The 16,295-nt window shown below is 23.0% G+C and overlaps 1 protein-coding gene across 1 annotated transcript; it reads left to right on the top strand.

Moving 5' to 3' along the window:
• Positions 1-7,525: 7,525 nt before the first annotated feature.
• Positions 7,526-15,922, top strand: LOC122510912 (extensin-2-like). The gene is made up of 3 exons (XM_043625870.1): positions 7,526-7,659; positions 11,479-12,963; positions 15,724-15,922. The coding sequence occupies exons 1-3, from the start codon at positions 7,642-7,644 to the stop codon at positions 15,832-15,834; spliced, it is 1,614 nt and encodes a 537-aa protein (XP_043481805.1). The 5' UTR covers positions 7,526-7,641; the 3' UTR covers positions 15,835-15,922.
• Positions 15,923-16,295: the final 373 nt, after the last annotated feature.

Here is a 16,295-nt window from a genome sequence, read left to right as displayed (position 1 = left end):
AATATGCATTATTTGAATTTATTCTATCAATATTTTTCCAGGCAATGTCTAAAAAAATTAAAATTTTATTAAAAATTTTAATTCAAAAATGAAAATGGAAATTTTTTTAACAGAAAAAACAAGAAATTTTGTAAAAAAATTTAATTGACAAACTGAGTTTTATTTTTAAAAGCATGAAATTTCGTTAAAAAATTGTAATTTAAAAATAGAAATGGTGCAAAATGGTGCAAATCTAATAAGAATATTTAAAAATTTTTTATTGTTTACAAATACAATATTTTAAAAAAATTTTACCATTAATTTCTAAAAAAACAGAAATTTGCTTCAAAATATTATACTATATTAAAATTTTTTTTTTAAAAAGATTCTTGGAATATTTTGACATTCTAGTTTTTAAAAATTAATTTTTTTTCAACAACACATTTCCGAGAATTTAAATAGCTACAAAATAAATTAATTAATAATTGTTTAAAATATAATTTTTTAGAAATAGATAATGTAAAAAAAAAATTTTCAAAGCTTTTAATTGATAAAAATAATAATTCAATATTTAGGAGCCGAGAAGAACTCGCCAATCGCTCAAACGCCAGTCAAATAGCAGTCAGGTAGCAGTAACAAGACCAGAGTGCGTTCGCGCGTCAGGCGAGTTCTTACCGGCTACTCAATAGTAATATGCCTATTATTATTTGAAATGTGTTATTCGTCTATTTGTGAAAAAATTTGAAGTTTAAAACAAAAAATTTATTTAAAAAAAAATTCCAAACACAATTTAGCAGCACTCAAAAAATATGTAGAAATAAAAAACACTTTCTAGATCTGTTAGCTATAAATATACGAAAAATTGTAATATGTGTGCAGAGTTGCCACGCTTTGCTAATTGAGAAGCTGGATTCTATAACCGGCTCTTCGCTCGAACTCACACAGAAGATAGTAACTTCGTCAGTTATGTCATGAAAATTTAAAACTCAAAAAAAAGTATTTAAAAATTATGACGTTGTAGAGGAGAAAAAAATACATCTTTTTTCTATTTACAATTTTTTTCTAGAATGCCAGTTATTAATACTAAAAAATAAAAACTAAAAATTTTTTTTCTGAAAAATTAATTACCTTTTGATAAATATGTCGTCATTTCTCAGTCAAATATTAATGAAATGAACAGATTTTTTTTAGGCTTGCACAATATACCTTACCGAAGCCCACAAGCCAAAGTAAAGTCCAAAAAACAAATTGTTTATTAATGATTAATTTTGAAAGTTGTTATTTACAACAACAGGAATTTCAATTTTCAACGAGAAAAATTATGCGACGAAATTTCACATTATGAAAACTTCTCGCGAGAAAGTTTTTCCTTTATTATTAAGGAAGTTTTTCCAAAAAGAATTAAACCGATTCGATGAGAAATAAAGAAAATAAAAGAAAAATAGCGAAACAGTATTTTCGTTCCCAGCGAAAACCCTGTTCGGCAGCCATGTTTGTCATATGACTTGTAACGTACGCACGCACACATTTCTATTTTACACAGCAGCGTGAGTGTGTGAGCGTGCGTAAGCTACGAGTCATATGATAAACATGGCTGCCGAACAGGGTTTTCGCTGCGAACGAAAATACTGTTTCGCTATTTTTCTTTTATTTTCTTTATTTCTCATCGAATCGGTTTAATTCTTTTTAGAAAAACTTCCTGAATAATAAAGGAAAAACTTTCTCGCGAGAAGTTTTCATAATGTGATATTTCGTCGCATACTTTTTCTCGTTGAAAATTGAAACTCCTGTTGTTGTAAATAACAACTTTCAAAATTAATAATTAATAAACAATTTGTTTTTTTGGACTTTACTTTGGCTTGTGGGCTTCGGTAAGGTATATTGTGCAAGCCTAAAAAAAATCGGTTCATTTCATTAATATTTGACTGAGAAATGACGATATATTTATCAAAAGGTAATTAATTTTTCAGAAAAAAAATTTTTAGTTTTTATTTTTTAGTATTAATAACTTGCATTCTAGAAAAAAATTGTAAATAGAAAAAAGATGTATTATTTTCTCCTATACAACGTCATAATTTTTAAATATTTTTTTTTTTGAGTTTTTAATCTTCATGACATAACTGACGAAGGGACTATCTTCTGCGTGAGTTCGAGCGAAGAGCCGGTTATAGAATCCAGCTCCTCAATTTCAAATTCCCTGACTTTTCCAGGTTAAAAAACTGAATTTTTCCAGATTTTTAAAACTATTTATATTTTGCTAATATTGCAAAATTGTCGAAGTGCGTAAGGCCAATAGGGCAGGAGTATAAAAAAAAATAAACAACTTATAAAAGATTGTTATAAAATATGACCGACTGATAAAATAATTATTTTATATTATAAGAATATTGTTACCGTAACTTATTAAAAATTACTTTCATCACTACTATTCAATTATTGTTTTCTAGAATTTTTAACTAAATTTCTTCTATAAATACAATATTTTAAATAATTTTTCAAAAAGTTTTTTGAGTATTTTCTAATGCATTTGTTTACAATTCAATTTTATAAAATTTCAATTTTTAAGACAATCTTTAATTAAATATTTATTAGAAAACTAAAACTTCAAATAATTCCAAAAAATATCCACAATTAAACTTACTTAAAAAAATGAATTCTTTTAAAGAATTGTTCGTTAAAAATATTGAAAAATTTATATTTTCAAAGATTTTAATTTGAAACCTTTTCAAAATTCAATTACTTCCAAAAATTAACGCTATTATACTTTCTCTCTAAATTTAAATTAGCAAAAATTTTTACCAATTGGAATTAGTGCCTGACTTTTTGCTTTTGAAATAGTAAATTTTATTATTAAATTAGTAGAAACGACTATGTACTAGTCAAATCTGCTAATTCAAAAGCAAAAAATCAGTCACTAATTTAAATTCGAAAACGTTTTTACTAATTCAAATTTAGAGTTTAATATTCAATTATTATCTAAAATTTTAACTGAAATTCATATTTAAATCAATTTTTATTAAAAAAAATTCTACGAGAATTCAATTATTTAAATACAAAAATAAATAATTTATTGAATAATTGAATGTTTCTAAAAATTGAACTCTCATAAAGAATTTTATCAGCAAATTTTTAAATAGGTAATTAAAATTCTTTTGACGAATTTTAATAACATTTTTGAGTATAATTTCATTTTTCCAGAAATTGGATAAAAATTGTATTAAAAATAATTGAATCTGTATAAAAAATTTGATTGAATTGAGAAAATTTTTTTTACATAATTGAAATTTTGCCAAAAATTTTATTAAAATTTTTGAAAGTAATTGAATTTTGAAGAAAAATTTTATTATTTATAAAGACTTATAAAGATAATTGAATTTTTGAGACGAATTTTTTAAAAATATTTCTTTTTAAATACCTAATTGAATTTTTTTTGTGAAATTTTATTGAAATTAGATATTGAAAATAATTGAATTTTGATAAATTATTAAAATTAATTAAATTTCTACAAAGAATTTTATTTCATTAAAATTTATGAAAATAATTTGATTCTTTAAAGAAATTTAATTTAAAATGTATTAACAATAATACTTTAATTCTAATAAATAAATTATAGGAAGGCTTTTTGAAATAATTGAGGTGTAATGCGCCATGTTAAGTAAATGGCGCGCAACACCTTTCTGCGATGAGTTTTATTATTTATGAAAATAATTGAAAAACTATAAAAATTTTTTATTAAACCTTAAATGGGTTGCCACATTTTATTTCTGAAAATAATTGAATTATTGCGAAGAAATTTATAAAGCATTTGTAAATAATAGAATTCTTGTGAAATTTTGATTATTTATGAAAATAATTGAATGTTTGCGTAGAATTTTATTGAATTTTTTTCAATAATGGAATTCTTTTAGAAAATTGAATTATTATAAAAAATGGTAAACGTAACTCTTTTAAAATTGAATTAATTTTGAAATATTGAAGAAAAATTAGATTTCAATAATAAGCACAATAACTTTAGAAAACAATAATTTTGCAAGATTCCGATCAAAATTCCCTAATTTTTCGCGAAGTTGAAGTCCACAAAGTTTACCAACGAAATAAATTTATTAAATGCTTCCAAGTATTATTTTTAATTTTATATTTAATTGTAAAATAATTATTATCAAAATATAAATCTTTTATTTCTAAATGTTTTTGTATCAATATTGCTGCGACATTTTTAATTAATTAACTAAGTGAAAAATTTTCTTTTGTTGATCAACGTTGTGGACCTCAACTTGGTGATTTTTCGAGGTTTTTTTACAGGGTTTATAAAATTCCCTGACATTTCCAGATTTTCCAGGTTGCATGGTAACCCTGGTGTGTGTATATTGTGGTTAATTTTCTGGAAGCAGGGCACTTTTGCAAAAGAAAATATTTGAAATTATGCAAATTTAAAATTTTTCGCTTGAAAAATATTAATAATTTATTTTTAATATTTATTAGTATCCATTTGAAAAATATAAGTTGGAATTAATAGTTGATTATAAACATTATGAACATCACAGAAATAATTATTCTAATTATTTCCATTTCTTTTTTAAAACAGAAAATTTTTATTTCTGTTAAAATATAATTAAAAAACACAAATTACATAATAATTTTTTTTATTTTTTTTTAAATATCAAGCTGTGCATTCATCCACTGAAACATACTATTAACTACTTCTTTTACAATTAGCTACTTTTTATATATATTTTTATTCTTAAAAATTTTAATAAAATTCTTTAAAACAATTCATTTCCAAAAACTGTTGGAGAATTTTTTCAAAGAATTCAATATTTTTGCAAACAATAATAAAATTTCTCGCTAATATTCAAACATTTTCAATATTTACTATGTTAATTAAATTTTTCAATGTAATTAAATTATTAAAAAAAATTAAATTTAACACAAAAATTAAATTAATGTCATGAATAATAGAATTTTCTTAGGAATTTAACTATTTAAAAAAATTTATAAAATAAGTTCTATGCGAGAATTTAATTATTTTCATAAATAATAAATTCTTTACAACATTACAAAATTTCGCAAAATAATTTGATTACTTTAAAAAATTTTTATCAAATATTCTTCGCTAATATTCAATTACATTTTCAAAAATAATAAAATTCTTGTTTAAAATTCAATTATAATCATGAATAATATAATTTTCAGAATAATTTTCATAATGTTTTTTGAAAAACTCAAATATTTGAAAAAATTTAAGAAAATTTTATGCAAGAATTCAATTATAATTAATAATAATGAATAATTTATTTGAAAATGGATTGTAGTAAAAATTTTAGATGATAATTAAATAATAAATGCGTTATAGTATGAATTTATAGAAATAGGTAAATTTCAAAAAACTTTTACATTAAAATTATTTAAAACTTTAATTCCCATAGAAAACGAAGTGAGTATTTATTTATTTTATTGAAAAAAATTATTCAACTATGAATAATTGAATTTCGGAATTGTGAAAAAACGAGTCTTATTTTGAAAATTTTTAATTAAAATCTATTAAATATATTTAAATTCGTATTAAAAATTAAAAAATTTTATTTCAATTTAATTGAAATAAATTTTATATTTAAAAAAAAATTTCTTTTTAGTTATTAAAAATTATTTTTAAACATATAATTTTTATGGAAATCATGAAAATACAAAATCAAATTTTTATGTTTTTGTGAATCGACTTAAATCAGTTTTTTAGTCGTCATACTTAATTTTTCGTTAACTACTTTTCACTACTTTTTCAGTCTAAAAGCTACTTTTTCCAAATTAATTATTGAGTGCAAAGGTTAAGATATTTTAGGTTTTTTTTTAAACTTTTTATGAAGAAATATGAAATATTCAAATTTATTTTATTAATTTCTCCAAACAATGACAATTATAATTAACAATTAATTATTAATTTATTATTTAATTTATAATTAATTATTAATTAACAATTATAATTTTCTTAAAGATTATTTTTAAAAAATATAAATTATAACAAATTTTTTAACAGAAGAAACTAAAAGTTTTATAAACAAACTCAAGTCGTTTTTCTTCCACACTATGTAAAAATTTATTGAAATTCTCATTTTTATTTCCAATTGAAAATTGTGATTTAAGAAATTGCATTTATTAACATTTTTTTCAATTTTTAATACACGAAATTTTGTTAAAAAAAATTGTAATTGACAAATAAAAATGGTGGATTTTTAATTTTAATTACTGTACATTCAAATACTTGAAAATTTGTTTAAAAATGATGATAAAAGTATGAATAGTTCTATTTTATTTTATTAATTTCTCAAACAATTACTAAAAAAAATTATTATTTTATTTTCTTAGAAATTATTATTCAAAATAGAATTTATAGAAATTTTTTTACAGAAGAAACTAAATTAAATTAAAAATATGTAGCAAAATAAGAAAAATTTTGAAACAAATGCGAGCCCGATTGTTGGAACGTGTGACTAGACGTTGACTGACACTACTTCCTGACCAAAACAAGAATTCTCCTTTTCTCAGAATTTAAAAGGATTGGAAAATACCTATCTCTTAATATTTCACATTGGCGGAGGTTTAAAAAAATTCTTCTTATTCAATTTTTTAATCAATTATTTATAAAAGAAAAAATTGTAAAAAGCACATATTGTTTTGGAAAGAAAAAAATTTTGTTCTTTCAGACATTAATTACAAACATAATGAACTAACCGACATAACATTTCAAACAAATTTTCTTTATTATTATTATTATTTATAAATTATATTGTGAATAAGTTTTACTTAAAAAAATGTTAAATATAATTAGAATTTAGAAGAGCTGCATTTGTAGTTTTTTTTATAAATTATTGAATTTCTGTAGGCTAAAAAATTGGTAATTTTTGAGAATTCTATTTCACAGGTAAAGAAATAATAATTTAATATTCATGTTAAAAAAATATTTAAGTTTCGAGTAATTTTACAATAAAAACTATTTACTAATAATGTATGAGAAACATTTTCTTTTGTTTTTGATTATATTTTAAGTGAATCAATTAATATAAAAAATGGCAAAATTTTCATTAAGTAATAAATAAATTTACTTACTTTTCTCCAAAATGCTGCGTTGAATTTTACCTCTGCTTCTGAGTCGACAGTATCCAAAAGAATTTTGGCAACTGATTCCAAAATTTTTCTCTCGGACATTTTTTAAAATAGTAAAAAACGAAAAAAAAATAAAGTAATTTAAATTGTAATAATAATAATAATAATAATAATAATAATAATAATAATAATAATAATAATAAGAATAATAATAATAATAATAATTTTAAATTAATAAAATAGTACTGATCACTTTCAACAGAAAAAAGTACACAAACACTTTTTTTTATCACTGAATAAATGATCAATGGAACGCGTCGCGTCTTTCTAGATGTTTCCACAGCCGCGTCAAAACATTTCCCACAAATTTGAATTCGCGGAAATCGGTCTGCCTATTCATTGGCTTCCGCAACTATGAGACATGGGAGTGGGGTGGAGAGAAAGGGGTGGACAAGAAGAAAGTGGAAGACAAGGTCGTGCGTTCCGGTCATTAGCATTGATTTGCATTCAGTGGTCAGTTCATAGTGGTGTGAAGGATTACCCCGATTATTCAATCGAACAACAATGGGTGGAAAAAACAAAGTAAGTTTTAAATATTAATTAAATATTATTAATATTTTTTTCCCAAAATTTACATAAAAATATTTTTCAAAAATTTACTTTTTGTACTATTTTTATTAATTTTTTTTTAAATCATGGATTTGTATAATAAGTATTACCAAGGTCAAGGAAGACAGGGATTGCAGGAAAAAGTCAGGGATTTTTAGTAAAAGTACTGGAAAAAATTGAATTTTAAAAATTCATGAAAAAACTCTGAATTTTAATGGTTTTTTTGTTTGCCTTGTAAACTGGGAAATTACAACGAATAAATTATTTAATAAATAATTTTTACAATTTTCATAAATACGAGATTGATAAAAGAAATTTAGTTAAAAATACTAAAAAAAAAAAAGTTAAATTTGGAAAAGTTACAAATAATTAAAAAATTTAAAAAAAAATTCTGTTCATTTCAATTATCTTTAAAAATAATAAAATTCTTCTCCAAAATTCAATTATGTTCAAAAGTTTTTAAAAAAATTCTCGTCAAAATTTAAAATATCTTTATAAATAAAACAATTCTTCGAAATTCAATTATTTTTAAAACCTTTAATAAACTTCTTGGCAAAATTTCACAAGAATTCGATAGTTTACAAAATTTTTAATAAATTTCTTCCAAATAAATCAATTATTTTCATAAATAATAAAATTTTCCCAAGAATTGAATTATTATTTTTTTTAAATTCTCGTCGAAATTTAAATTACAGTTATAAATAATAAAACTCTTCTTCCAAATTCAATTATTTTTAAAAACGAATAAAATTCTTGTTAAAATTTCTCAGGAATTCAATAATTTATAAAAATTTTAATAAATATCTTTTTAAATAATTCAATTATTTGCATAAATAATAAAATCTCCACATGAGTTCAAATATTTAATATACAAAATTTCATAACAATATTCGTTAAATATCAATTATTTAAAAATATTTTTTATAAAATTCGTCAATTATTTAAAAAAGTTTAACAAAGTTCTTTTTAGAAATTCAATTATTTTTATAAATAATATAATTCTTCACCGAAATTCAAATATTTTAAAAAATTGTAATAACATTTTTGTGAAATTTTTAAAATTATTTTCAGGAATAATAAAACTCATCGCAGTATTTTAATTAATGTTTAATATAATATTTTAATCAAATTCCTCGAAAAATGTAATTATTCTTAAAAAATTTATTAAAATTTGTCAAAAGAATTAAATTATTTAATAAAATGTTGATAAAATTCTTTATGAGAATTTAATTTTAACAAATATTCAATTATTCAATAAATTATTTATTTCTTAATTTAAATAATTGAATTCTTCTACAATTTTCTAATAAAAATTGATTAAACAGGGTTGCCACAGGTCAGGAAAAAATCAGGGATTATTATTAAAAGTACTGAAAAAAATTGAATTTTTAAAAATTCATGAAAAACCTCTGAATTTTGATATTTTTTTCTTTGCCTCATAATCTATGAAATTACCACGAATTTTAATACAAAACCTTGAATTTTTTCTATTTCAGACAATAATTTCTTTTTAAATAACTTAATTTTTCAAGAACTATCGGAAAATTATGACTTATAAATTATTTAATGAATCATTTTTTCAATTTCCATAAATACTAGATTGATAAAAGAATTTTAGTTAAAAATACTAAAAAAGTTGAATTTTGGAAAAGTGACAAATAATTCCAGAAATTCAATTATTTTCAAAAGTATAATAAAATTTTTCGCAGAAATTTAATTATATTCAAAATTTTTTAAAAATTCTGGTCATTTTAATTATATCTTTAAAAATAATAAAATTCTTCTATGAAATTCAATTATTTTTAAAAACTTTAATAAAATTCTTAGCAAAATTTCTCAGATTAAATAATTTACTAGATTTTTAATAAATTTCTTCGAAATCAATCAATTATTTTCATAAATAATAAAATTTTCACAGGAATTCAATTATTTAATATAAAAAATTTCAAAAAATTTTTTAAAAAATATCAATTATTTAAAAAGAATTTTATAAAATTCGTCGCATAAATTTAATTATTTAAAAAAAATTTAACATAGTTCTTTTCAAAGTATTTAATTATTTTTAGAAGTAGTAAAATTCTTCACCGAAATTTAATTATTTTTATAAACTTGAATAAAATTCGTTACAAGAATTAAATTTTTTCAAAAGGAATAAAATTCTTCGCAAAAATTAAATTACAAAGAAATTTGTTTGCCTTGTAAACTATGAAATTACCACGAATTTGAATACAAAACCTTGAATTTTTTCTATTTCAGACAATAATTTCTTTTTACATAACTTAATTTTACAAGAACTATCATCAAATTATGACTTATAAATTATTTAATGAATCATTTTTTCAATTTCCATAAATACTAGATTGATAAAAGAATTTTTGTTAAAAATAATTTTAAAAAATTGAATTTTGGAAAAGTTACAAGTAATTTCAATTATCTTTATAAATAATAAAATTCTTTAATATTCAATTATTTAGAAAAATATTTTTAAATTCTCGTCAATATTTCAATTATTGTTAGAAATAATAAAATTCTTTTTCAAAATTGAATTATTTTTAAATATAAATATAAAATTTCATAAAATTTTTCGAAAAATATTAATTATTTAAAAAGAATTTTATAAAATATGTCGCGTGAATTCAATTATTTAAAAAAAAATTAACAAAGCTCTTTTCAGGAATTCAATTATTTTTAGAAATAGTAAAATTCTTCACCGAAATTCAATTATTTTTATAAACTTGAATAAAATTCGTTTGGAAGAATTAAATTATTTTCAAAAGTAATAAAATTCCTCGTAAAAATTCAATTATGTTTCAAAATTTTTTTAAAAAATAATTCTTGTCAAAATTTTAATTATCTTTATAAATAATAAAATTCTTTAATATTCAATTATTTAGAAAAATGTTTTTAAATTCTCATCAAGATTTCAATTATTGTTAGAAATATTAAAATTCTTTTTCAAAATTCAATTATTTTTAAAAATTTGAATAAAATTCTTGTTTTGTTTGAAAAATTTCATGGTAATTTAAATTATAACAAAACATAAAGAAGGAGATCACTCCGAGTCTTCGACTTGGAGTTGATCTCCTTCTTTATGTTTTTTTATAATATTCTTAAAAATTGTTGAATTTCAAAAAATAATAAGGATTAAATATTTATTTAAAAAATAAATTAATGATGTTTTTGTATAATTTTACAATTAACGAAATTTGTAAATACATGAAATAGAAAATTTTTTTTGAATCTCTATTAATTTTTAGAGTGAATCAGAATATTTTTTAGGGCCAGGGAAAAAGTGAAAATTTTGTCTGCAAATCAAGGAAAAATAAAATTAAATATTTGTGGCAACCTTGATATTTCTAATTATTAATTTTTCTGAAATTAATAATGATTTTTTAAAATGTCAACATATTTTTTTAAATCTAATTATTTATATAAAATGCAGTGCATTTTAATTCTTTGATTATGTTTGAATCATAAATAAACAAACAATATACACTTTTATAAAATATTTTTTTAAATCTTACAGAAAATAATTTTTGAAGATTTTCTTTAAATATTTTTAAAACACAAATTTTAAAAAGTTTTTTATTGAAAATAGTTAGAAATTTTTTTACACTTAATAATCAAACAATTTATTCTTAAATATTATTTATTTTTCTATCAATAATGTTAATCAATTTTAATAGTAAAATTATTATTCACAATTATTAACAAAATCGAATACACTTAATAAATTAAATAAATCTTTTAAAAGAATGTTTCTTATATATTAAATAAAAAATTTGTTTCCAGAAACCGTCAAATACGGGATACGCTTCAGAGGTGAAAACTGGATCCACAACCAAAGGAAAGAATCCACCTCCTATTGTCGATGGTTCAGCACCTCCTGCTACTCGAGCTCCTGCTACAGCTACTCATACTATCACTGGTCAAGCACCTCCAGTCGCTTCTGGTCATCCTGTGGCTGGTTCAGCACCTCCTATAGCTACTGCAGGTCATCCTGGTACAGCACCATCCGTTACTGGTACAGCACCATTCGTCGCTGGTACAGCACCATCCGCCACTGCTCCAACACCATCCGCCGCTGCTCCAACACCATCATTCGCTGCTCAAACACCTCCAGCACTATACTCCTCACTCTTCAAGGCACCAAGTGCTCCAGCTCCTCCTGCCGCTGAAGGAACTGCTCCAGCACCAGCACCTTACATGACACCAACAGCGCAATACTACGCACCACCACCAGCACCTTACATGACACAACCAGCACAATACTACGCACAACCACCAGCACCTTATGCGGCATCAGCAGCTCCGCCGGCACCTTATGCGGGATCAGCAGCTCCGCCAGCACCATATGCGGCACCAGCAGCTCCGCCAGCACCTTATGCGGCACCAGCAGCTCCGCCAGCACCTTATGCGGCACCAGCAGCTCCGCCTGCACCTTATATGGCATCAGCAGCTCCACCAGCACCTTATGCGGCATCAGCAGCTCCGCCAGCACCTTATACGGCACCAGCAGCTCCGCCTGCACCTTATGCGGCACCAGCAGCTCCGCCGGCACCTTATGCGGGATCAGCAGCTCCGCCAGCGCAATATGCGGCACCAGCAGCTCCGCCAGCACCTTATGCGCCATCAGCAGCTCCGCCGGCACATTATGCGGGATCAGCAGCTCCACCAGCACCTTATGCGGCACCAGCAGCTCCGCCAGCACCTTATACGGCACCAGCAGCTCCGCCGGCACCTTATGCGGGATCTGCAGCTCCGCCAGCACCTTATGCGCCATCAGCAGCTCCGCCAGCACCATATGCGGCACCAGCAGCTCCGCCAGCACCTTATGCGCCATCAGCAGCTCCGCCAGCACCATATGCGGCACCAGCAGCTCCGCCAGCACCTTATGCGCCATCAGCAGCTCCGCCGGCACCTTATGCGGCACCAGCAGCTCCGCCTGCACCTTATGCGGCACCAGCAGCTCCGCCAGCATCATACTACTCTTCACCACCAGCACAAGACGCGGCACCGCCAGCACCATACCATTCATCATACAATTACCATTCATCACCAGCACAATACGCAACACCACCAGCACCTTACGCAGCTCCTCCAGCTCCAGCACAATATGCAACACCAACAGCACCTTACGCGGCTCCACCAGCTCCAGCACCATACTACCCACCAGCTCCAGCACCATACGCAGCATATCAAAATTATGCTGCGTATCCGGCTGCACCAACGGCACCACCTGGTGTTAATGAGTCGGCAACATGGAGCCAAGATGCGGTAAGAATTTCATTTAATTACTTTCAAAAATAATAAAAATTTCACAGGAGTTAAATTGTTTACAAATTTTTCAACAATTTAATTATTTGAAAATTTGTTAATGAAATTCTTTATGAGAACTCAATTTTAATAAATTTTAAATTATTCAATAAACTTTTTTTTATTTAAGTAATTGAATTCTCTCAGAATTTTCTAATAAAAATTGATTTAAAAATGAATTCTAGTTAAAATTTTAGATAATAATAATTGAATATTAAAAGCATTACAACATGAATTTTTAGAAATAATTCAGGGTTGCCACAGGTCTGGGAATTCAGGGAAAAGTCAGGCAAAGTAAAATTGGGCAGAGATTTTTAGTAAAAGTACTGAAAAAATTGAATTTTAAAAGTACTGAAAAAATTAAATTTTAAAAATTCATGAAAAACTCTAAATTTTGATGTTTTATTTGTTTGCCTCGTAAACTATGAAACTACCACGAATTTGAATACAAAACCTTGAATTTTTTCTATTTCAGACAATAATTTCTTTTTACATAACTTAATTTTACAAGAACTATCATCAAATTATGACTTATAAATTATTTAATGAATCATTTTTACAATGACCATAAATACTAGATTGATAAAAGAATTTTTGTTAAAAATAATTTTAAAAAATTGAATTTTGGAAAAGTTACAAGTGATTTCAATTATCTTTATAAATAATAAAATTCTTTAATATTCAATTATTTAGAAAAATGTTTTTAAATTCTCGTCAAGATATCAATTATTGCTAAAAATAATAAAATTCTTTTTCAGAATTGAATTATTTTTAAAAATTTGAATAAAATTCTTGTTAAAATTTCACAGGAATTCAATAATTCATAAAATATTTAATAAATTTCTTTGAAATAATTCCATTATTTTCATAAGCAATAAAATTTTCACATGAGTTCAATTATTTTATATACAAAATTTCATAAAACTTTTCGAAAAATATCAATTATTTAAAAAGATTTTTATAAAATATGTCGCATGAATTCAATTATTTAAAAAAAATTTAACAAAGCTCTTTTAAAGAATTCAATTATTTTTATAAATAATAAAATTAATCACCGAAATACAATTATTTTAGAAAAATTTTAATAAAATTTTTGGGAAAATTTCTAATTATTTTCATAAATAATAAAGCTTATCGCAGGATTTATTTTTTAATTTAAATAATCGAATTCTTCTAGAATTTTCTAATAAAAATTGATTAGAAAATGAATTACCGAATAATCGATTTATTTATTTACTTTTTTTTGAAAATAATTGAATTATTGCAACGAATTTTATTACAATTTTTTCAAATAATTGAATATTTTGAGAAAATTTTTTTGTCGAAAAATCAGGGAAAAGTCAGGGAAAAATAAAATTAAATATTTGTGGCAACCCTGTAATTAAATTTTGAACAAGTTTAAAATTAAAATGTTTGAAAATTTGTAATTTTCATACTTTCAACAAACAATTCTGTAGAAATAACTTTTTTGGAAACTTTAATTATTTTTTTTAAATATTTTTTTTTCAAATAAGAAATAAAATAAATATTTTCATAACTAAAAAAAATAAAAATGGGTATTAATTAATTAATTTTTTAATAAAAATTTCACAGGAATTCAATTACTTACATAAATAATAAAATTCTTTTTCTGAATTCAATTATTTTTAATACAATTTTAATCAAATTCCTCGAATTCTTAAAAATTTTATTACAATTCTTCGAAAGAATTTAATTTCAAAAAATATTCAATTCTTTAAAATATTATTTATTTTTGTATTTAAGTAATTGAATTTTTGTATAATTTTCTAATAAAAATTTATTTAAAAATTAATTTAAGTTAAAATTTAAAATAAGAATTAAATTTTAAATGCATTATAGTATGCAATTTTTGAAACAACTGAATTTTAAAAAGGTTTTAAATTAACGCCTTTGAAAATTTAAAAATTTATTTAGAAATGAGTTTTAGTTAAAATTTTAGATAATAATAATTGAATATGAAAAGCATTACAATAGATATAATTGAATTTTGAACAAGTTTAAAATTAAAATCTTTGAAAATTTGTATTTTTCATACTTTCAACAAACAATTCTGTAGTATTAAATTTTTTGGAAAAGTTTAATTGCGTATTTTTTTTTAAATTATTTGAAGTTTTTATTTTCTAATAGATATTTAATTGAAGATTTTCTGAAAAATTGAATTTTTGTAGAATTGAATTGTAAACAAATGAATTTGAAAATATTCAAAAAACTTTTTAAAAAATTATTTAAAATATTGTATTTATAGAAGAATTTCAGTTCAAAATTCTGGAAAAAATAATTGAATTGAAATGATGATAGTAATTTTGAATAAGTTACAGTAACAATATTCTTATAATATAAAATAATGATTTTATCAGTCGGTTATATTTTATAACAATTTTTTATAAGTTGTTTAATTGCATTAAGTTTTAAATTTGAAAATTTTAATTCTTTTGAAAAAATTATAATGACTAATTATTTAATTTTTTAAAAATATAAATAGTTTTAGATTAATTGAATTTTGAACAGATTTCAAATTAAAGTCTTTGAAAATTTGTATTTTTCATACTTTCAACTAACAATTCTGTAGAATTAATATTTTTTGAATAAGTTTAATAGAATTTTTTTAAAATTATTTGAAGTTTTTATTTCAAATAGATTTGAAAATTTTCAAAGAAGTTTAAAAAATTTTTTTTAAATAATTGATTTTTGTCTTTTTAGAAAACTGGAGGAAGTCGTGGCAGCGGATATCGCGGTCGAGGATACCGTGGACGCGGAAGGGGCCGGAGGGGGTGGAAGAATTACTCAAGTGGAGGATATTCTCAGTACTAAATGTTTTTAAATTTTAGTACTGAGAATTCTATTTTAGAAATAAATTTTTTTTTTCTATTCTCTAAAAAAATATATCATTTTTATATATATCTCTTAATTATATTAAAATTTTATAATGAATAAATTTTTATATAAAAATAAAATATTAAAATTGTTTAATTATTTTTATTAAAAATTAATGCTTACGCATGAGAAAATTCTCTATTTTGCTTTTTTTATACTTCATAAACTACGAAATTACCACGAATTCTAATATAAAACCTTTAATTATTTTTTTTTAAATAATTTTTTTTTTAATAAAAAATAAATCAAATAATAAATAAATAAAAAATAAAATAAATATTTTCATAAATAAAAAAAATAAAAATGCGTATTAATTAAGTAATTAATTAATTTAATTATTTTGTTAATAAAAATTTCCCAGGAATTCAGCTATTTACATAAATAATAAAATTCTTTTT

Source organism: Leptopilina heterotoma, unplaced genomic scaffold (assembly GCF_015476425.1).
Source record: "Leptopilina heterotoma isolate Lh14 unplaced genomic scaffold, ASM1547642v1 Lhet_773, whole genome shotgun sequence".
In the NCBI taxonomy this organism is placed as follows: Eukaryota; Metazoa; Arthropoda; class Insecta; order Hymenoptera; family Figitidae; genus Leptopilina; species Leptopilina heterotoma.
The sequence above is the reverse complement of the archived record's forward strand: the minus strand, read 5'-3'. Positions and strand labels throughout refer to the sequence as shown.

Bases quoted from the DNA above. Each gene is read 5' to 3' on its own strand.
- LOC122510912 (XM_043625870.1), top strand. The intron at 12,964-15,723 runs GTAAGAATTTCA...TTGTCTTTTTAG, and splicing joins CAACATGGAGCCAAGATGCG to AAAACTGGAGGAAGTCGTGG.